This window comes from Syngnathus scovelli, chromosome 11 (genome assembly GCF_024217435.2).
Source record: "Syngnathus scovelli strain Florida chromosome 11, RoL_Ssco_1.2, whole genome shotgun sequence".
Taxonomy (NCBI): Eukaryota; Metazoa; Chordata; class Actinopteri; order Syngnathiformes; family Syngnathidae; genus Syngnathus; species Syngnathus scovelli.
Window position 1 is genome coordinate 6,344,430 of NC_090857.1, and position 22,974 is coordinate 6,367,403.

General features: G+C 42.6%; 3 protein-coding genes across 3 annotated transcripts; 1 reads left to right on the top strand and 2 right to left on the bottom strand.

The window, feature by feature from the left end:
- Positions 1-584: 584 nt before the first annotated feature.
- On the bottom strand, positions 585-2,346 carry thoc7 (THO complex 7). The gene is made up of 8 exons (XM_049732702.1): positions 2,199-2,346; positions 1,861-1,981; positions 1,642-1,769; positions 1,454-1,540; positions 1,285-1,342; positions 994-1,060; positions 848-917; positions 585-730 (listed from the first exon to the last, which is right to left on the bottom strand). The coding sequence occupies exons 1-8, from the start codon at positions 2,218-2,220 to the stop codon at positions 669-671; spliced, it is 615 nt and encodes a 204-aa protein (XP_049588659.1). The 5' UTR covers positions 2,221-2,346; the 3' UTR covers positions 585-668.
- Positions 2,347-2,912: 566 nt separating this feature from the next.
- Positions 2,913-20,374, top strand: LOC125976800 (ataxin-7). Its single transcript, XM_049732696.2, has 13 exons — positions 2,913-3,078; positions 3,931-4,025; positions 6,562-6,780; positions 6,964-7,032; positions 10,411-10,515; positions 12,972-13,275; positions 13,604-13,962; positions 14,139-14,221; positions 14,432-14,706; positions 14,869-15,058; positions 15,169-15,290; positions 15,472-16,588; positions 16,710-20,374. Exons 3-13 carry the CDS (start codon positions 6,570-6,572, stop codon positions 16,725-16,727), a joined length of 2,853 nt encoding a protein of 950 aa, XP_049588653.1. The 5' UTR covers positions 2,913-3,078; positions 3,931-4,025; positions 6,562-6,569; the 3' UTR covers positions 16,728-20,374.
- A 45-nt stretch (positions 20,375-20,419) lies between these two features.
- psmd6 (proteasome 26S subunit, non-ATPase 6) lies at positions 20,420-22,806 on the bottom strand. The gene is made up of 8 exons (XM_049732699.2): positions 22,516-22,806; positions 22,095-22,300; positions 21,763-21,908; positions 21,468-21,687; positions 21,192-21,300; positions 20,909-21,077; positions 20,710-20,787; positions 20,420-20,622 (listed from the first exon to the last, which is right to left on the bottom strand). The coding sequence occupies exons 1-8, from the start codon at positions 22,658-22,660 to the stop codon at positions 20,526-20,528; spliced, it is 1,170 nt and encodes a 389-aa protein (XP_049588656.1). The 5' UTR covers positions 22,661-22,806; the 3' UTR covers positions 20,420-20,525.
- Between the last annotated feature and the right edge of the window lie 168 nt (positions 22,807-22,974).

Below are 22,974 nucleotides of genomic sequence, written 5' to 3' on the forward strand. Positions count from 1 at the left end.
GTTGATCTTTGTAAAATAATTTATTTAATTAGACCAGGCAGCATGGCATATTTGGAATTTATTTTACAGTATGGTTCGTTTTTTAACTAAGAGAAAGTGTCTTTTATTTAATGTAGTATCTATATGGTAACTTTATAACTCATATTTAGACAATGTAGGTAATTTTGTTTTGATCATTATGTTCCCCTTAAGTTCACAAGTGGGTGCTCTTGCAACAATTTACTGTGAATGTTGTCCATGCTTGTGTCAGAGTTGTAACAGAAAAAAAAAAAACACACACGAAGTAAGGTTTAGCGCTATTAAAGCATGCCGACGTGTCCACTGACGTGTCAAAACCTGACCCAAAAAAGTGTTGGGTTTTTATATACAAAGGTGGCTGAGTTGTATTTTAAACTGACAATCAATGAAGTTTGTGTTTATTTAAAGAAATGATACTCAAAGAGACTGCCTGTTGCAAGGAATACAACAATTGCAACCCTTATTGTTGACTTCTATGCATGCATGTGGTAATAAAACAGCTCACGATGCAAAAATGTGTAAAACAGTTGTGTTGCATTCTGTTTTCAACATGAATAACTTCAAACTGTAGTTTTCACATTTATTCAAAAATGCAGAAAATTCAGCTTACAAAATTGGTTCACTTAATTCAAAATGAAAGAACGGTGTCCTCATTCGACAGCCTCTGACGGACTTGGCTGATTGTTTTCGTCAATGTCTAATTTCTCATCATCTAGGAGGTCAGATTCAAATGATTAGGAAAAAAGTCATTTCTTGTAAAGGGTGACAGAACAAGTAAGTTCTAAATATGCAAATGCAGTAAGCTTTCAAAATGTCCTTGTTTACTCACTTTCAAGTGTCTGCTGTAGCTCCTGAATGGTACTGAGTAGCACGTGGAACTGCTTCTTCCGTAGTTCCAACTGAAATCAGACCACACGGGTAATCAAAAAAACACATCTGGTTTATTCAAAATAAATGCATATAGTTTCATGTTACCTTTGCATCCACATTCTCCTTGATGTTAGACAACTGTTGGAGTTCTTTGTCAAGTGCCTCCAATTGCCTGCAAGCAGTCAACATAACTACATTGTTAGAGCAGCCACTTGGTTTTGCTTTAACTAGTCTATGGCATTTAAAATGTATACAAAATGCAGTTTTTCATATTTTTTTTTCCATGTTTTGTATAGGTGGGAAAAACTGTTTCAAATTCAAGATAAAGCAAAACAAATTCACAGAACAGGCTGGGTTTAACTGTAAAGATTCCACTTAATATATTGATGAACTCACTTGAGTGTTTCGTGACGATTTGGGTGATTCTGAATAACCTTTGCAAGCGCATCGTATTCTGCAGGAGAAATATATACAACCAAGAATGTTAAAAAGTACCAAGCACTTTTCTTATATGCTCAAAAACTTGGCCCATTCATTTTGAGAAAAAATATGTAAATATTCTTACCTTGGCGGTTCTTTCTTACTCTCTTTGCTCTCTGGATTTCCTTTTTGCATTCCACAATCTTCTCATGTGCTGACGTTATATTTTGTTCTGTCGAGTGCAGATAACGAGGTGTGTAAATACACCTCAAGTATAGAAGTTGAAATAAACTTCCAGCATGCAATTGAGAAAATAATGCAACAAAAATGTACCTATATTAGAGTAGATTTTGCCATAATTCTCCATTTCCTTCAGATTCATATCATAGACCATTAGCGTCTTCCCCAGGGAGAATTCACATTGGGCAAGAGTCCCAAGCATCCTCTGGTACTGTGCGAAGCTTTTTTTTTTTTTTTTTTTTAAAGAACACATTTTAAAACACTTTTCTGAAAGCCTCAGCGTCGGTTTATCAATCGGTCAAGTTCACTGACCTTTCTTCTGGGCTTCCAGGTGAATTGCACCACTTGGTGAAGGTTTTCAACAACAAATTGATTCTCCGATCATCCCCTGCTCCATCGCCGTCGATAAGAAGACGCTTTCGAATGACTTCATCTGAAAATGAACCAGAAGAAGCTGTTATGGGTCAAGTAGCTAGCCGCTAGCGGCTAAAATTGCTGCATGAGAAGGGGCTGCAAATGTTGCATCTGGAATATGTGCAACAAGGTCAGCGTTGTTGGGGAGAAACATATCGACTCGCTTTAGAGCTTCGACTTAAATCGACTGTCTTGTAACATAAATGATCTAAAATAGCAATGAAATTTGTAGCTACCATCTGTAACAGACCCCATCATGTCTTCATCGGTTCGTATTCTTCTTCTACCGCATTAGCAGAATGAGCAGAGACCAAATAGAGAGGCTTTACCGCCCCCTTCTGGACAAGATTCAGAGCACAGTCATCCGTAAAAAAACAATTTTGTCCTATTGGAATGCAAGAGTTTTTTTTTTTTAAATTATTTTTGAAAATATCCAATGCCTTGCTCGTGATTGATTTAAAGGCTGACAAGAGAACGCATAATTGTAGTTGATAACATTTTCACAAAATCACTTAAATAAGGCAATAGATGGGGAATATCTTACTCCTCTGAGTCTATTGCCAACGTTTACTATATGCCGTTGCTGCCACTATTTTTATTCCGCTTTGTTAGACCAGAATATATTACTCATCTCAGTGAAGTAAGGAGTAAAAGTAAAAAAAATAATAATCCGAAAAATCAAGTAAACTCAGGTAAATAACATTGACCCGAGAAAACTACTCAAATACATCAACAAAGTATTTTACCTCGTCACTTCCTACCTCTGCAAATTATTAAGTGACCTCTTTGTTTTTTATGTTTGCATAGACTAAAGCTCTAATTACCCGCTTGTGTCCTAAATCTATACTTTCTTTCCCTAAACACGCTTGAAACAATGAAACGCGAGCCATACTGTGCGTGAGCTATTTACAGTGGAGCGCTCGTCTAAGGCTCAGTGACGTCACATTCCCAGAATGCAGTCTGGTAAACAGACATGGAAGCACCTGGTGAAGACCTCCACAGAGGCTGAGCACCGCACTCGCTCTTTCTCGCCGTGTCCTGCCCCCTTCGCCCCTTGCATCCAGTTGATTTTAATCGGCCTGGCGTTTGTTTACACATACGGCATCCATAGGATCGGTAAGGGCAAACTTGCCGCGACTCCGTGACGACTGCTAATGACTTGTGCTGTGCTGTCAGGCTGCTGGCAGCTTCCTCGCTAATGCTAGTCATGGCTGGCTTCAGGCTTTAGCTAGCAGGGCGACGTAGCCACCAAATGCTCTCTGATAGTATTTGATAGAGATGAAGTGGATGCAGGGTGATTTTGCTACACGGCTTCTGTCAGATGTTCACAATACGTTTTCCACTTGTGCTTGTAGCTGAGGCGCACGTCAATCTCACTCACTCACTTTTCAAGTAATGATCGTTGTTGTTTTGGAGGTGGGAGCGAGGTGACTCAAAACTTGTTCTGTGTTGGACTGCCAACTGAAGTTAATCGGCGATAATAGGCGATTCTGTTTTTTCTTCTTCTCACTTTTATGTTTTGCATTGTAGTTAGTTACACATTGCGGTTGAGAGTTCAAATCGCAATGTAGTTCAAGTCAGGCTTGACTGCAAGTCAGGGATGAGAGAATGCACGAACGCAGAATCACGTTCTTATTCACATTTAATCTCAGTTAGTATTAGAACGTGAAATAAATTGAAGAAGGCACAAATATCACGATCTTAAAATTACGGCTCTAAAATGGTGTTTACAAAAATAATAGTAAAGTATAAATTCAAACGTAAAGCAGATCACAAGTGTTTTGTCTGTCTCAAGAGATGACTAAAATGTTGGAAGGGTTTTATAGAGAGGATTAACCGGTACTGCTTTCTGTTCAAAAGCTCAATAAAAACATATTTGTTGAATTACACATTTTAATAGCCTATTTTAGGGTTAAGCCTGTCAAAGAACATGGTGCTAACTCGTCTCCCCTCAACGTATGATTCCAGATTTCTTCTTCAGTGTGTGCGGCAGCCAGTAAGAATCCAAACTGATGTGGATCAGCTGATTGAGTTACAAATAAGTTTCTTTTTTCCTTGCCAAGGTAATGTCTCACTTCTTCATCTTCTTCATCACTTCTGTGCCATTCACATTAATTACTGTTGATAAAATGGTAGGAATAACTGATTCAATAACAAATTTTATAAAGCCAATATTTAGATCTGCATTATTTAAAATGGGTACATCATTATACATAAAAAAATTCTAATCTAATTTACAACATGTTCTAAGCATTACATACCACATTTATATTACATACCATTTGTCATTCAAACGCACATATTGGATTTTGTTATGATTGTGTAATCACAACACTGCAATCCATTATGTGTGCAGAAGTCTTAAAGTGTTTGTGTACCATTCTATCATATCAAATGAGGGAGAAAAATTCCACACTTTGGGGTACTTTCATTTCTGGATTTATATACGACAGTACCCCTTTGCACTTATCCTGCAATACATCCAGAAACAATAATCACATAAGTAACGTGGTTATTGGTTAATTTTTTCAGAGCCCTTGTCAGTGATGATATTAGAGGAAAATACAAATTCCACAAATGCATTTTACAGAAATGAAAACTTATCACGTGATCATCTGAATGCTTTGTTTTCATTTCTTGTGTGTGCTTATATGTACATAGCTTTTTAGTAGTAGGGACATGAATGAAAAAATGGACATGAAACTGTGTTTATTCAACAGGTATCACTAAATTGGAATTTTTGGCTTTACCGTTTGGTAAAGATGTATTCTGATACATGGTTAAAAAGGAAAAGTTAAATTTAGAAGCAGAATCAGTTCATGTACGTAATCCTGAACTCGTAAAATAGAGTTAGCATTAGCATTTTCAGAGAAAGGCTCGATGTAGGTTTTGTCCCAGAGAGTAGTCAGTATACTATGTTGAGCAACAAGTTGCCATACTTGCCATACTTCTATTTACGAGTTAACCTCCGTGCATCTGTTGATGTACATAACGCTTCGTTTTTGCATCCATGTGTGATTTATCTGTCTCAAGACATGTGCCTCGGTGCTTGACATTCTGCTGCATTTCTCCACAATAGTCTCTTTGAAATTTTTCTTCGAATATCATTTCATTTGTCAAAACTGTAGCATTGTAGTACAACTGTTAAAATATGTGGAAAAAGGTGTAACCCTAATCTCAATGATAGAAAATCAAATCAGGACAATCTACATTCATGAAAATTCCTTTGCATGTTTCCCCATTTTTGTCAGTGAAGGTAAAAAGAGCTGGCACGCTTGGAACGTTTCATTTTGAAAGTGAAAGTAAACCGACAGTCTGGCATTCCTACGAAATGTCTGTACCGCAACAAACTCTTTCCACCTTTTTCTAATGGTTTAGTTTCATGAACGTTCACATACAAAGGAAAATGAATACATCAGTATGAATGAGTCACCCCCACCTTGTTGCTTTCTTTGTCTGCCACACAAGCATTACCATCTAAATGATAAACATGTTTGATTGTCACACTTTGACCAGAGTGGGTGTTTTGCCTGTGCAAATGATAATTACACCACATATGTTTTACATTGCAGATCTTTTATTGTGGAAAAGCTATCATGCAATCTTACAATGTACATTTTTGTTACAGATAACAACAATGGGATACATTGATCATTTCTCCTTTATTTCTTCCCTCCAGAGCTCTAAGCATTCAAATGCATTGATGCTTGGAGATCTATAGCTATATTGACAAATATCCATTTAAAACCACACAAAACAACCACACCAACACGCAAGGGATTTGAATGCTTCAAATAGCAGAACAGGCTTGTGGGAAGACAATTTAATCATGCAAATGAATGCATTCAAAATGAGGAACTTTTTTTCTGGTATGGTAGGTCAAAGGTGAGATCATGCATAGAAATGCAATGATGTGACGTCGGTATCATGGCATTGCTGGTAGATCGCACGTATGAAACATCACGTTAGATTACGTCAGGGTTTGCCAGCATGAGCCCCCCTGGTCCTGCTCTAAAAATAGCTCATCGGTGATGGGACATTGTCATTTCCAAGGAATGTGGTAGACCTGTTTATTTGGAAATGTAAACACTTGCAGATATTTATAGAAATAACGATTTGCATATAGATAAGTGTTTCCTACCTGGGAAAATCCTTGTGATAAATAGTGGGGCATTCAATTAATGTGACCAGTGTTTTCACATATGAATATAATTGATTATTATTAATAAGATAATTGAAGAAGGTTGGTGACCTCAGTATTAAGCGCAGGTCACACTATTCTCTGTCCATCTCTAGGGGTGCATATATGGGGCTTGCAATGATTTGTTGCGTTGTCATTGTGAATCATTGATAAATGTCAATTTATGCATTAGTGCCAAAAAAAAAATACTAATACTAATGTTTAAACAGTCTGGGAGCAGAGTTGAGGCGGTCAGCTTCCTTAGTGTTTTTTCAAATTTTTTAAAATACATTTATTTTTGAGTGCTCGTGTTTTTGATTTGTTCATTTTGAGTGATGTGCGAGGCAAGACGACGCGGTAGCGATCGTAAGGAAAGTCCTCTCCTGCGCCGAGCTGACTCTCGTGTCGTTACATTGTAGCGGAAAGAATGTCGGAAAGGGCCGAGGATGACGTCAGGGGGGAGCAGCGCCGAGCAGCCAGGCAGCAGCTGAAGCAGCAGCAGCAGCCGAGCCAGCGCGGAGAAGGCTCCACAGCAATGGCGACTGTTGCGGAGCGGAGATCCTTACCCAGTCCAGAAATAATGGTGGGACAGCCTTGGAGCAACTGGGTCGACGCCGCCAAACTCCACGGAAACGACGGTGAGTCCGCTCGCGTCCCGAATGTGTCCGCCGAAGCGAGGTGGAGCGCCGCCGTCCGTCGCCGGCGCTAGTGTGCTTATTTGTGGCCGTTCGCATGCAGTTGTCGGCGGAATACGAAGAAACCATAGTGGGAGCAACGTGCAACTATTTATTTGCCTCTGTGTCGGGTCGCCCCATTCTCAGGTGCTGAATTGGAGGAAAGTTTCAAAGACTTGGGGAAAAATCGCGAAGCCATGCGTTTGTGCAGAGAAGGTGAGTGTTGTTTTTTTTCTCTCCCCTATCCAGGGCCAAATGTGTACAGTACAGTATTTTGGTTCTGGGGGTTTGCACATACACACTCAAGCTTATTCAATCTCTTAGTTCAAAATGCCCTCTACAGCAGATCAAATGACTGGACTTTTATTTGTGAAATATATCTGTTATTTATGACATCTGATCCTAAAATAACTTCTTGAATAACTTAAACTGTCTGTCATTGAGTATTGCCATAAAATGTTCTATAATATAAATGATATCACTCTAGTTGTCTTGCACATGTAAACATGCAGGAGTGTCGACCTTATTCGTTTAAGTACGGGTCACCTCACGTCATCTTTCGCCTGAAGTTAAGAAAAAAAATTAATGGAATTGATTGGCCAGCCCGTTTAATGGAATGTAGCAAGGAAGTCAAATGTTGGTGATTTCAAATAGTATTTACAGAAGCCTCATGACAAATTCCCCGTTTCAAACAAAAAAGATTGATAAACATCAGCTAGACTGGTCAATATTTTTCTTGTTTTCTTACACCTTTTGAAGAAAAAAACAACAACAACAACCCAGTCTTGCCCAAAATGCCAGGTCCCATTTCAAAATCTAAAAATTAACCAAAACCTCAGCATTTCAGATTAAGCTCACTAGTTCCCAAATAAATAGTTTTCATAAACAGAATAAGTACATGTGAACATGCAAATAAAAAAAATGCAAATGAATAATTACCCCAATTCACAAATTCTGATACACTTGCTTTTATCCATCAACATAAACAACAATTATTAAAATACAGCGAGAGCAAGAAGATATAAACATTGCACAAAGGCGGAATGATACAGTCGAACTCACATCATCTCATTTTGTCCATTGCTGATGATGTCTTAAGCATGTGTCAAGTCAAAGTTTGTTTCGTCTCACTGTGAACTTGAGGGTTAATTACTCCTTGTCCTGGCACTTATCTGGTGTTGTCCTTTCACAGGTCAACAATGTGGCCTGTGTGCAGAGCATAAGACCGTTGCACAATTCAAGTAGCGCATAACCATGCGGCTAACAAACAAGCGCTTATATATACTGTGCTACTGTCTTTAACACCGTATTGTACACTAACTAGCATTGCATCTCATGTCATGCAGCTGTGAACTGAAACTACATCTCCATCACGTGGCACTTGCCTTTCGAGATTGTCATTGGACTGATCAGTTCTTGCCGTGTGTCTCGATAGAATTATATTTGTGTGTGCGCGGGGGGCGTTATAACAAGTGGCTCTCCCACTCCCTGCCATGACTCATGCCAGATTCCTACTGTGGTGTAACCACTGCCATGCTATCCAACATCTTATTCACACACCGACGGTTTTTTTCTTCTTCTAAATGCACAGCAAATAATGACTTTGTATATATGCCACATATACGGCGTCATTCGGAGGTTTAGCTTCATTCAGTGTGTGCCGCTGGGAGGCAGCCACCTAGATCATTCATCACTGCCGTCGTGGATGAGGATGCTGAAATGAACTGGACTCTCATTCCCTGCCTGTGTTTTGCTGCTCACAAGCGCTGTTCTTCCATGAGCGCAGGTCCTGTGCTCACTCTCTTTGTCTTGTTGAGGCCTGCTTCTGCTCTTTTTCAGTCTCTGTCTACCATGCTAGTTTCTTGGCTTTGCTTCTCTCGTCCGTTTGCTTTTCTTGATGGCTTCCTTTCTCCCTGCATCCTTTTTTTAATTAATTAATTTATTTATTTTTTTAGAATACAATGCCCTTTATACTCATTTTACTTTTTCTTGTGTGATTTAAGGAGACATGTGCAGAGTGAATGCTTTTTTTTTTTAAACAGAACAGTCAGTGCGTACGTCTATTCAATTAGAATTGCAAGCAGATCTGAATGGGGGATGCTTTTAAAGTTGAGCCAAACATTTGCGTAACACTCCCAAGTTAGCAACTCTTTTGGTTCTATTTGAGCTTCCCATAATCTGCTGAGAAAAATATATTGAATGGATAAGTAGAGCGGGATGTCACAATTGAGTGTGAATAATCATCCGCCAAATATTGTTTACGAAATCCCGGTTCAAAAATGTTCTTGTTGTGGTAACAAATCTCAGTCGGCCATATCTTTATTGAACAAGTCGTTTTCGTAGTAACTTTCCTTCCTTGTCACTGGAAAAAAATTAAATGAATTAATAAGCTGTTGTGGCCAGGTGGATTTGCAGGCCCGTGACGACAGAACAAACCAGTGAAACATGACGTTTATCTTCTATTTTGAGAAGCCGGGCTCTTAAAAGCACACATTAGCAGCATGATTTTCTATTCAACCCTTCAAAATGTCATTTATACGCCTTTGTCAGAACTGTGAACGTACTAGCTTTTTTTTTTTTTTTTTTTTTTTTTTGCTTTCTCCCCTGAGGCCACTTCAGGCCACAACAAAAGTCTCTTGGTGAAGGAGACATTGAGCTACCGCAAAGTGTTTTCACGCAATCCACATGCACAAAGTAGACTCGGCCCGTCAATTCAGCCACAAATGAAGGCCACTCGGCACCCTGAGAGGCGGTCCACCAGGTAGACCTTGTTATGCGGCCATTGAGCGACGGTCCTCATCCCTTCCAGGCTCTGTCAACGATGTTTTGAGGACCCTTGACAGCCTTGGAGTGCTACATCTTGGAGAGAGGCTCCACTCTTGCCTTCTCTCCTTCGTTTATCTCACCATCACACCCCAAGCAATCTCTTAATTAACCTCCTCAAATTAGGATTTTTTTTCCCCCCCTCTGTGTTTGGGGAGTTGGAACCAGCTATTTAGTTGATGGAGCAACTTTTCACTAATTTTGCTTGTCTTAAAAAAAACAATACAGTATATTCGAGGATACCATCAAACGCAACCTTTTAGAAAATGATAGAACGCTATTATTTGTTATCCAATGCCTCAAAAGGTTGCCAAGATTCGGCAAAAACTCACAGCAAGATGCGTTTGAATTGAAGACAAATCTGCAATTATTTGGAGATACAATTGTAAGCTGTAAGGATGACAACATCCTTTGTCATACGTAGGAAAAAAGGTTGACTCAATGGAAAAGTTATTTGACTGCAGGTAACCTTTGAATCACTACCTTGGCCTTTTCTTATCACCATGTACTTCACGATGAACACAGCCAAGTGCTAGATAGTCATCGCTATTTTTATTTGCCGGGCTTACCCGTCAGTTTGCTCCGATTATCTTTGATTTATTTATTCAGTCCGAACGTGGTTGTCGTATTTACACATAGGCGCGTGTGTGTGATCATAATGCACTGCCAATCAATCCTTCCTCTTACAGTTTTCTTGGAATATGTCTTTGCGTTGTGTACTTGTTTCTTTACGACTCATCCCCGAGCAATCCAAATTTCCCCTGTGCGTAGATATGCCGATATTTGGCCAGTATCCAGCGCACGATGACTTCTACCTGGTGATGTGCAGCCACTGTAGTCAAGTAGTCAAGCCTCAAGCCTTTCAAGCACATTACGGTAAGTCTCACAAATATTCTGTCAAGACCAACACTTCCGCTCTATTCCGAGGCGTTTTGAAAGTAGGCACTTGGGTGTGTTCAATGCGCCCTGGTGATGTTTTATTCAAAAGAATGCCAGACGGAAGTCAATGAATCTGCAAAGAATTAAACTTTTGCATGCCACTGCCACTACAGCGTTGCCTGATGAGGACATTTCTTACATTGGCACCCGTGTGCGGTATTGCTTTTCCTCCTGACACCAGCTCCCAAACCACTTTGCCTCCTTAACACAGAAACCCGAGAGCAGCCACCACCAACTTTGATTTATTTACTTAACGCGCCGTCGTGTGCGTGCGTGTCTGTATGCATGTATCCAAATCCCCTGTTAATATTTGATACAGTTTTCCGTTCTCCAAGTGACGTGCTACTTTTTTTAAAACACACAAAAAGCAGCTCAGTTTTCTAAGTTTGTTCATCTGTAAGTGGTATGTTTTGTACGGCTTGAGCCACACTTTGCCACAAGAGGGAGCAATAACAGTACATATCATAATTACTTTGTGCAACTTAATTACATTATAGTCATTGTCAAATTAAATGCAGTAATCACGGGATTGTAGTAATGGGGCATTCGCATGAGCAATGTAATAACTGAGATAGCACATGAATTAATTGCTTTAGAGTGGGAGCAATATGTAAAAAAGTATTTACTGGTCTCTGCAGAGCAGTAAGTCAGTTGGGATGCACTTTCTGCAACCTCATGTTTCCATGGCATCGCAAGAAAGCTTTGCGTGTTCTTCAAACTCGATTCCAAGATAATCTTCCCCCCCCCGACTATTTTTTTTTTTTTTTTTTACTGCTGCCTTGCATGCATGTTTGAAGGTTTCTCCCTTAACATTGGGGCCAACCCTTTAGACGTGAAAAAGGATATGAAGACTCCTCCCGTTGTGGGGCGGTGGGCGTGACGTAACTGGTATTGTGTTTTTCAATCAGTATTTGTGGTTTGTTTGTGGAGCGTGTGTGGGCTTTCCTGGGAACTTTGTGCGCTGTGACTGTGACCGGGCTAGGACAAGGCGATAGAAAATGGGTTGGGGGCAGGGAAGTGATAGGGGGAAGGAGCGGAAGAAAGCCATTATTCTGTTCTTGCAAAGTAGGTGGCCCAGCTTGTTCTGCATCTGGATGTGGATTACAAAATGATGACTGCGTACACTTTTCATGGCGTCACTTTCTTTTTTTTTTAACTAAAATAGTCAATGATTTTGATTTGTTTGGGGAGACAACTCATAAGAATAAAAAATGGCCTTTTCTCAATTGCTCCCCAAAAGTTAGACGCATAAAGTTCTCCAAATGAAAATTCACAGAGAGCAGAGCAAAGGTGTTTGTAACAGCCCATGAAAGATTCCTCATCAATCATTACGTGTTGTGCCCAAGACACACACATTTTCAAGCTTTGAAAATGGAGGTCAAAGGTTAAATTACAGTTACAGTCACTAGCAGTTTTAAATGTGTGTTTGTTTGCGGCGGAGTGTTTCCGCAGCAACAAGCTCGTTTGCAGCTCACCTGCTGGGAAATAAACTTTTGACCTTCGTCCAAATCAAACGTTTATTCGAATCGAATGTTTACGCTGTTGGTCAGCAAGTTTTGCATGATTCTCTAAGATGTTACGCTTTTAATAAGATACCAATTAGCGAATGCTAAATTGAATGGTCGCTCACAGATTTTGTGGGCTCTTTGCAAGGAAATGCTCTGTGCTGGATTTGTTCAATCGAATTTTAAACAAGTTTATTTTTTTTTTCCTTTTTACAATATAACTTCATCTTCACTATTTTTGCTGTCTTCCACAGTGCTTTTCATCATGTTGTTCTGAGAAGCTCAGGCATGACAATGAAGCTCTTGACCTATCGGTTGTTTCTATTTTAAGGCTGAGTTTGCGTGGATCACAAATGCTGCTGAGTATTGTCAGAGCAGGCTTTTTATGTCCTATTACGGCTAGTCTTTCTCCTTGGCTGCGGGAAGACGAGTGTTCAATCAAAGCTTTATGTCACTGTCATGTGTAAAGACAAATCTGCTCCCCCTTCACCAGTTAGTGCTCGTTAGTTCTTGATGTTATTTATACCGAAATGATGCGGAGGTGGTTAAAGAATGTTTCATGAATGTCTTTCCCGGGAGTACTTCAAAGCTTTGCGCTCTATTGTCTTCTGAATGGCCCTGATGATCAATCATCTTTTGCACATTAGCGTTGTGTTGATATCCATCGATACATTTTGGGGGAGATGGAGTCAGTGGGAATTCTGGCGAGCCCAGGTGACCTTGACTGTATACAAACAAACAAACATTCAATCTCACATTCACATCGAGTGATAATTTAGTATTCTGTAATTTATTTATTTATTTATTTTTGTGGAAGGAAGTATTCAGACACTAGTGATCGTATGATTCAAATGGATTTCACCAGACTGCTTTGTTGTGTTTATCCAGAGAGAAGACATAATTCTGCCATCAAGTCAGCATCCACCTCGCCCTTCCTTTTGTCCGGAAGGAACAGGAGTAGTACTAGTAGCGGTGGTCTCGGAACTGGACTTGGCTCAGGGTCTCTCACCGGAGTGACGAGTGGAGGGATTGTTAGCCGAACCGCCACCGCTGGATCTAACTTCTCTTCCTCCGCGACATCCTCCTCCTCTTCCTCCAATCCCAAACTACTCAAACCAGCCAAAGACAAGGTGTCGGGCATCCAGCGAAGGCCTCCCTTTCACCCATTCAGGATGCTGCAGCCGGACAAGATGTAAGTTTGCCAAGGTTGCACACGACATGAAAAAAAAGTTTGTTTTATTTCACATTTATGCAAGGATGCAGTCCCACGCAACCAGTAATAATAATAATTTCTTTCGTCTCAACCTTGATTACAGCTTGTAATCACCGTATTGTCTTGGATATGTCTGGCATAACCCTGATGCTCCCAAATAAGGAATCATGAGATTTTTGTTTTGTCCTTCCAGCTCCACCCATATGTGCACATTTGTCTCTTATCATGCGTTTCTCACCGGCTCTATGTTTCTAACGCTCAGCTTCCTCCTTGCCGCCCTCTTCATTTCTGTCACCTTCTCTTCCAGCCTCACCCCGGCTGTCAAGGTGGAGAAGATGCATCTGAATGTGGACTCGTCAGCTAAGCTGGTGCAGGTCCCCTCTGCTCCCGCCACCACCTCATCCTCCTCTACATCCTCCTCTAGCACCACTGTGAGCTCCAACAACAACAACACCACCACCACCTCCACCACCACCATCACCACCTCCTCATCCTCAGCCCTTAAACCAGGCCTTAACTGTCCCTCCATACCAAAGCCTCCCTTACTAGCCCCGGGTCAGATCCCCAACGGCAAAGGTCACCTGTCAGTCCTTTCGGACAAGAAGCAGGACAACAGCAACAGCAGCAGTGCCAGTAGCAGACGCCACCTTAACAAGAAAGTGACAGGTCAGCTGGGTGAAGGCATTCACATTGCTACAATATTTCAAATAGGCTGGACTGATTTTTGAAATGTCTCATTTATTTTTACTTTTTTCTCCTACCCAAGACTTTTAACCTACCAACACTTTTTCCCCCTTTCACTGTCTATATCATTTAATGTTTTCACTCTTCATTTCCTTTAGAGCGTGAGTTCAATCCAGATATTCACTGCGGTGTTGTGGATGTGACAGCTCGGAAAACCTGCACAAGATCCCTAACATGCAAGGTAACTATGCTTTGTCGTTTGTGTGACGTTTGCTTAGTCTGTCCGTAGTATCGGTTTGTTCATATCCACGTGGCACAAATATATTTTTTTACCGATAGCAGGGGACGGTGCGGGGTGAAATGTCAGCCTCCTGTAAAGCATGTTAAAACTGGAACCCAAACAGGTTCTTTTCTGAATCAAGACTTCTAACCTTTGTTTTTGCCACATCAGACACATTCCTTGACCCAGCGGAGGGCAGTGCCAGGGCGGAGGAAGCGCTTTGACACATTACTGGCAGAGCACAAGTACAGAACAAAGGAGCGAGAGAGAGAACTCCACCAAACCCATTCCCAACCACCTCCCCCTCTCAGGGACCCACACCCCTCCCTCCATCTTGCCACTTCTTATGATGTCCATCCGGTGGCTCATGGCAACGGCCCTGCCCCAGACGCCACTAAGATTCTGCCATCCAACAAACTCAAATTTCACAGCCCTAGTCTTCCACGGTCAGTGATGCCCACACCAGCGTCGCTTTGTTTTTTTTGTCATCTGCTATTATGTTTTTTTTTTTTTTTTGATAAATGTTATGAATAAGACTTGGTTAACTTGGAACTCAACAGATCTTTTTGTTACAAGTTGAGAATCACTTGGTGCTCTTCACCCAACAGATTGAACAACACGCACGGGCCTGGTACCCCAGCGGACCCTGCAATAGTGCACGACTCACCACATCATCCCCAAAGTGCTCCTGACGGGCTCTCTCGAGCCTCCAGTGATGAGGGAGAGAATGAGGAGCGTGAGGAGAGCGCTGAAAAAATGCACTGTCACTATTCAGGTTATCACCCTCGACCGGTAGCTGTAAGTGTGATTTTTTTTTTTTTTTTGTTCTCCTGTAACACTTTGACTCTTCAATGCCTAATTGTCAACTGAGCAATCTTTGACCACTTTAATTCCCGCTCTCTTTTCAGTACTGTAATTTTGGAAGTCGACTGTTTGGGAGAGGTTGTTACTCCTTTGACAGGCGATGGGACAAAATGCGATGTGTCCTCTCTGCAATGATGGACAAGCACGTCAACTCTCAAATGTGGAAGTAAGTTAAGCAGACATTAATGATCGTGTCCCCAGACTCGGCTTGTTGTCGCATTAAAACAAACGTGAGCATCATCGGTTGCAGGCAACGTGTACTACAACCGTCAGTCTTCATGCATAAGAATTCAAATCAGGGTGCTAAAATCTTGCCTCTCCTCAGTTGTATTTTTGTTTTGTTTTAGGAAAATCCCTATGGCCTTGGAGAACAGCTCTTCCTTTGCACCTAACCATAGGACAAGCACAAATTCCCCCAGTAGCACCCCATCTTCAGGCTTCCTGGGCCCGCCTACGACCATGCCCCAGACCCCGTATAGCCAATCGTTTGAGGGCAAGCCTGTGCTCTCCTATGGGACCACCTTAAACGCCCGCAGCTCTCCACAGGGAGGGCCCGAGCACCCGGCCTACGGCACCACACAGGCCCGACAAGTGTCTTCGTCGCCGCAGATGCCTTCAGCCCACTTGTCCTCATCCACCTCCCCTTTAGCTCCTTCACTCGCCTCAGGCCGGGCGCTTAAGTCCCGTCCCTCCAGCAGCAGCAGCACGACCAAGTCATTGTCCATCCGGCCCAAGGAGATCTCCACTGGCTCCTCCACACCCATCGTCCCCACTTCAATTGGCGTGGGCAGTAACAGTAGCAGCACCAGCTTCAGCTCGGGAAAGAAGAGGAAGAACAGCTCTATCCTCTCGTCGTCCCATAGCTCCTCAGAACCTGCTAATGCTAACTATTCTCCCTCGTCCACTTTCAAGAAGAACTGTGCAAATGTTGGCAGCTCAGGGAGCACCTACCACCACAGCTCACTAGGTTCCTCATCCTCCTCCTCATCGTTATCTTCCTCCCACAGCGGCGTCCACAGTGTGGGCCTCAACTGTGGCCCCAGCGGGCGCACGAACTCTCTCAGCCTCAAGGCGGAGCTTTCCGCAGGGTCTGTTGGCGGCTCCTCGGGCCCGCCGGCGCGAGGCCCGGCTTCGGGTAGCCCCGCCGAGTCCATCAAGCGTATGAGCGTGGTGATGAACAGCAGCGACTCCACCCTCTCTCTGGGGCCTTTCGTCCACCACCAGTCCTCGGCGGACCACCATAGCAGCTTCAGCCACCATTCCTCAGACGGGCGCCTGGAAGGCAAGAAGCGCAAAAGCTCGCCTGCCTCCAGCGGTGTCAATAGTGGTACTGGGGGAGGTGGGGGTCCCGGACCGGGTCGGCCCAAGGTGTCCAAGTCACCTGCCATTAACAACATCCACGGCAAGCACGGGCGGAACATTCCAGGGACGCCGGGCCTACCCAACAACTCCCATTTACATCAGGTGAGTTGTGACGTCACCAAGGGACAACCTGGTGCCGGTGATAAGGGTCATATTGACATTGACATTTCAGATGGGCCAAAAGATGCACTGACACATTTTCTTTGTCCCCTTCCCCACGCAGCCAAAGGCTCGTCCCTGACACCGGTGTCAGCCCGCAGAGTGTGTGGATACGGCACGATGACGGGGAATAGTCCGCAGCAATCCGCTCTGGACTGTTAGAGGCCTTCTAAAATGAAAACCCACATTACTCTCAGTTTCCCACAATCCTCAGGTTGGAGATGATCTGGACTGCCCAGTGAGGTCAAAAGTCCGTACTCGTTCTCCCAAAGCCATGTCTGTTAGAGGGGTGGTGGGGACAAGTGGTGCTCGGTGGGGACACGTCACGCGCAGAGCCCGCCACGGAGCTCCGCTAGCGTGGCGTTGTCCTCGTATTACGGGTGGTCTTCCAGAAGGTCCCGGCGTGGGAGCAAAGCGAGCCATGAGTCTCCAGGGTGCACTCGGGTTCCGGTTAAGGGCTGTTGTGAGCTCTGCGGCCGTAATCCGTCATGACACTGAGCAAGTGGGGAGACAACAAGCCCATCTCTTCCTTGTGCGTGGGCCCACGGGTGCATGTGTGTGTCTGTGTCTGCGTGGCAAGCCAATTGAGCATTTATTCAATATCGTCATGCGCTGAGTTGTCGTTCTACTCGCGTGCCATCATGATTTAAAATGTGATGTATTTTTCCACTACTGTATTATGACATTTATGAACACAATGGCTTTTACTGCATGTTATTAGTGAGGCAAAACTGGTGCAGCGATTGGCATCTGCTTGCAACGAGGAATATCAGTGACTATATTATATTTTATTATTTCATATCGAAAAGCTGACCAGTAGTATGCAGATGCCATCTTTGTTTTCACACCAGTAGAAAAACTTGTGTTTTTTTTTAGTGTGGCAAAACATTTGGTGTGCAGATGTCAATGCAGTTTTGCACCGCCAGTAACTTGCAGTTTTACGAGGGGGATTGTATGACCACGGTCAACACATTTTTACAGTTTTAATCAAAGATTCAAGCAAACTTTTGCAATTTTTTTTGTACTGAATCTCCAGTACATCAGGTTTTAATAATATAATGTTAAAGGTAATTTTAGCTCAAAATTACTACACACGTCCTTATTGCGCAACCTCTTGTAGGTCAAACTCAAAAACTAGGAATGACAATATTTCTAAAAACACATGTTCTAAGGAAAAAAGTGAAAATGTTTTTTTTTTTAATTGGCATAAAAAAAATACAATAAGGGACACTTAAAGTCTGTTGACCAGTGTTTAGAGCTTACTCGTACCCTGGCGATTCAGCGCAACTCGTATAGTATTGAATAAATGCTCTGACAACTTTCTGTATGTGTGTGAAAAAGACAAGAGTGTCGAGATTTGTTCTCATGTCAGATTCTGCTGGACTACTGGAATTTACGACTCAATTTCACCCCCTGCGCCTGATCTCAGAAGCCTTGGAAAGGAGAGCAGGAGGGGCGGCAAACACGCTGGCTCCACCCCAACAGACAAACAATCATCTTGTTTTACGCTTCGTCAGTCGGACTCGGCTCACTCGTTTTGGGGGCTCCGCGCGGTAGCTTGAGAAGGGCCGGTAGGGACGACCCTGTAAATGTTTTTATTTTCATGCCCCCGCAGAATTATGCAAGTGTTATCATATTCCAATGTTTTTCTTATGAGCTTTTACACTGTACTACAAAGAGTCTTCGTAGATGAGCTCGAGGAGGGCTTGCGCTTTCAGATCTGAAACCCGATGCGCCCTCTCGCTTGATTTTCTTTTCTTTTTACGATGAAACAAATTTGAACCGGATTTCTGAATCTTGTCAATGTGCAGAATGATAGCCACAGTCGACCTGCTTCCCCAACTGTGAACAGCACTAAAACAACTTCACACCGCGCAGGCAATGCTTATTTGAGAACTAAGCTCACCTAAAGCTGCTACTCTTGTGTCTACGGCCAACTTGAAAGTCGGGCCGCTGAAGTGGTTGAAGGTGCATTGCCTGCGTGGATGTCAAGAATCTGTGCAAATCATATTATCGCCACAATCTTTTTCTCTGAATTACTGTGGGAGATCCACAACAGCCTGTGGAGCGATGTGAATTGTGTGGGTTTGTTTTTCTTCCCCGCATGGGGGAATCAGGTATGGTACGTCTTAACTAGAGAAAACTTTATGCACGTCAACTGTCTTCTGCGGGTGTTTTGTCCCTCAACCTTTGGATATTGAGTAGTGATGCCTCGGCCGGTGTCGGGGGTGAGAAGCCCCATACCTTGAATTCCTTGAGTCCAAATGAAGTCTTGAATCAGGCAATAGTCCACAGTCTTGAGTGGGATGTTTGCTGCTTTTGAGCAAGTTTCAAGATGGTGTGAGATTCATGCAGATGGCTTCACAGGACATATTTTGACATTTGGCAGCACCCAGTTATTATCTGGAAACCTCCACTGATGTCAGTCAAGAGTGGAAAGTAGATCTTTTTTTTTTTTCTTTAGCTCCCCCCTAGCTTATGAAGTCAAAGAGCTACCCCTATTTGGAAAAAAAAATATTTTGTTAACCAATTGTACATAAATGAAATGTGTATTTTTGCACAGGCTTTTTTTGTACATGCAGGAATTTTTGGGTACCATTTTGAAGAGTCGTTATTTATTTAGGAAGCCAGAGGAGAAGCCAGAATTTGATTATTTAAAAGTGTTTCACTGCCAAGTCTATCTATATAATGCAATACATGGATATATTCAGTATGAATCGAAGCCTCTCATGAATCATGGACTGAGGGTCTCTTAAGGGACAAAGGTGAAGTGTTTTTCCACTGTAGCATGTGTCTGTTTGACAGCGAATACCTTTATTCACTTTTTAAGGTCTCAAATCACATGTGCTTTTACAACACATATTTTGTTGCCTCTGAATCAACACAAGTAATGTACCCGTGTGGCCCAATCAGCCTGCGACCGACCGACCGGGCTTTGTCACAATGGACCCGCCAGTCATACACTTGACCTTAAACCCATTTCTCGGTTGTTGTTTTAGAAGGTTGAAGGAACTAATCATTGAAATCGCTTGCATCGTCATTGCCAAACAAGTAATTTGAATCACAGCTTTTCAAAGAAATATCAAATTAAGAAAGTGCCTGAATTTGTTTCACCCTGACTGTTTTAGGACAGTGTTGTTGGGTTCTTTTATTTACCTTACTTGAATGTTCAAAGTGTTTTAATCTGCCTATGAACCCTAAATGTGGTAAAAAAAAAAACACACACAAAAAAAACCCTGAGCTTGCCAGCTGCCCGGTATCAAACAGTCGTAGTGTGCGTGTGTGTTCAGTGAGACTGACACCAAATTTTTTTGTCATCAGTGTGTGTGCGTGCGCGTGTGGCAGAAGCCGCTGGCTTACTTGGCAATGTACATGACAACATTCAATCTGGTCCTTTGTTTACCTTTTAAACTCCACTGACATCTCAACTAAAGTTTTAAGCTGGTGGAAATATGAGGAATTTATTCTTTTTTTTTTTTAATAGAACCATAGACTTGGAATGTGAATGCAAGAGTACAGCTAATGTCTGGGGGGGGGGTGAGACCGCCCTTCATATGACAAAAAGCCTGTAGATTTCAAATCATTTACAGCTAGACTTTATGTATTGGCTGCTATGTAATTCATGAACAAAACGTAAGTTAGGAGTAATATTTAAGGAAAGAAGATTGTATAGTATATTTGTTTTGTAACAAGTTCTGTAAATAAAATAATTTATACTATTTATACAAATGAAGGTCTCTGCCTTGTTCCTGCTCATTCAAAAACAACCAGGTCAACAGTCAAATGTTTTATTATGTACACAAATGAATTTGTCAAACAAACTACAGGTGTAAGAAAAGCAATGATAAAGGCTCCACCTGACAAAATGTGGCCGCCATGTTTACATGTTAATAACTCGTGACAATTTCTGAACTCTGTTGAGCAGCAGGTCACCCTTCTTGATGGTCTCCTGGTACTGCCAGTTCTTGCTATCAGGTCTGGTAGGGGGGAAAAAAAAAACCATTTTAAATTTTCTTTTGACTTAAGGGCGGGCAATACTGCGATCTGAGGAACAATGACCTTACCTGTTTGTTTCCACAATCTCATTCACTTTATCAATTTTGCAGTGGAGACGTCCAGCAGCAATGAATCGGGACAACTCCCTGAGATGAAGGAAGAGTGGTTAATGGAGCTCCAGAAAGAACATGTGCACATAAAACAATCCAGGTACACTGGGGGAAAAAACCCCATCACAATTCCGCCCTCAGTAGGGGAAACACTCACTGGTCGATGAACTCTGTGCTGACGCCAAAAGCTTCTGCCATGTAGCCCAGCGTGAGTGAGCGGTAGGATTCCAGGAGCTGGCTGTAGGCCTGGATCCTCATCTCCCTCACGTAGTAGCGGTAGTGTGGGGCAAAGAGCCAGTCCTTCTTCATCTCCTGCTCCACTGTCGCTGTGTAAAAATAAGACAACAAAGGTGAGCTTAGGCAAAATGTAGAGCCATGGTGGACCTGACCCACCAGTGATAGAGCATTGAATGCAATGGGGCAAGGTGAAATGTCCTCACCGAGAGATTGAAAGAAGACAGAGTAGCGGCACTCATAGAGAGAGAACAGATACTGGCGAACAGCTGGCAGACTGTGCAGCACTTCCAGGATTTCTGCTCCTTTTATTACCTGAAAAACAAAACACATTATAGTCATGACGCCAGAAGCGCAATGGCCAGTATCAAGCCTTCCTCAATAGACATTATTGATTTAGTTGCTAAAAAGCTCCCTCTGCAACTTGTTAGATATCTATCTTTATTGATCCCCAGGGGGAAATTCACTACCAATTCTCGTACCTTTTCACGAAGATCAGGGCGCTTGAGGGCGATCATGCACACGTAGACCGTATAGGTGACAAACGTTTTGTAGTCCATGAGCTCATACGACGTGAAGGTGGAGACTGTGTCAAGAAAGAGCTCGGCGGCTTGCTTGAAATCTCTGATGGCCACGCAGTACAGTCCCTGGTAGACCTTCAGTCGATTCCTCCTGTCCCAGTCTCCCCCCTCTTCAATCAGGCTGCAGGACAGACAGCATTCGCATCAGCGCATAGTATCATACACAGCAAAAACAACACTATGCACTTTTTATTACCTTTTAGCTTTCTCAGAGTTGCGTGTGATGAGGTCACTGTCCATGTAGAAGAGGCCAATCCTCAACAGGTAGAAGACTATGTCTAGTCTGTGACCCAGAGCCACGGTCTTGTCATAGGTCTTCCTGAACGCTGTTAGGGCCCCCTCCTGTGGACGCACATAGCAAAAGCAGATTTGATGTGATCCATTTATAGAAAAATCCCAAACGTTATCATTTACTGTTATGCAATTTATTATGTTTTGTATGTGAAACAGTTCTCGCGTTGAACCTCAATTGATTCTTCTCATTCCTGACGTTGGTGGTGAACTGATGCTCCGAAGACAGTGCTTTACCTTATCGCCTATCCTGATCAGATATTCAGCTTTGGCCATCATTGCATCCCTGATTTCACTCTCGCCTAGACTCTTCTCTGCATCCTCCAGCACGTCGTCGAGCCGCTTCAGCTCCTCTTCGTTTGCCTTCTTCATCTTGCTCAGAAGGTCACTGTCTTGTTGCCACTTGAGCTCCTTGCATAAGGTTTCGTAGTAGGGGGCCATGTCTAGGGCACAGACAGGCGAAAGATAAAATACACTGTGCACCAAATGTCAGGGATATTTACTTTATGTATCCATGTTGAGCATGTCGATGGAGGTTTGTTAGCTTGAATTAGCCAGCAGCTCGTTAGCACGTTCGGTGAATCAACAAGCACCACCATTCACGTTACTTGTTTTCACGTTTCTGTGATAACCATGAAGTAGTGACATGCCAACTTACTGTTAGCTTTGATTGCGTCCATGAGCTCCGTCTTCACTTTAGCATCTTGTCGGTGACCGTCCATCGTGAGCAAGAACTTGAGCTGTGCTATCCTCAGATCAGGGTTCTTGGGCAGACCCTCTTCCTCAAGATTCTCTAGCGGCATGTTTTGTCTCAAATGTAGACGTGAGGAAGATTAAGTAAAAGCTGTCGAACGGATAGCAAAATTGTCCGGATATGTATGTGCTAATAATCAACGATGACTACGGCAAACAGCACAACGTTGTTTCCGCCTGAGCGTGGATCGACGAGAAGAGAAAAGAGGGCATACTAACTACCATGGTTATACTGTACTGCCGTCTGCTGGACATAATTATGAATTACAACCCAGTGTGGATTCACTGGCCTCGCAGAATATTGTTTTAATAAATTATTAATCGTGTAAAATTCACCTATTTACTTGGTTGAATTTTGAAGCAT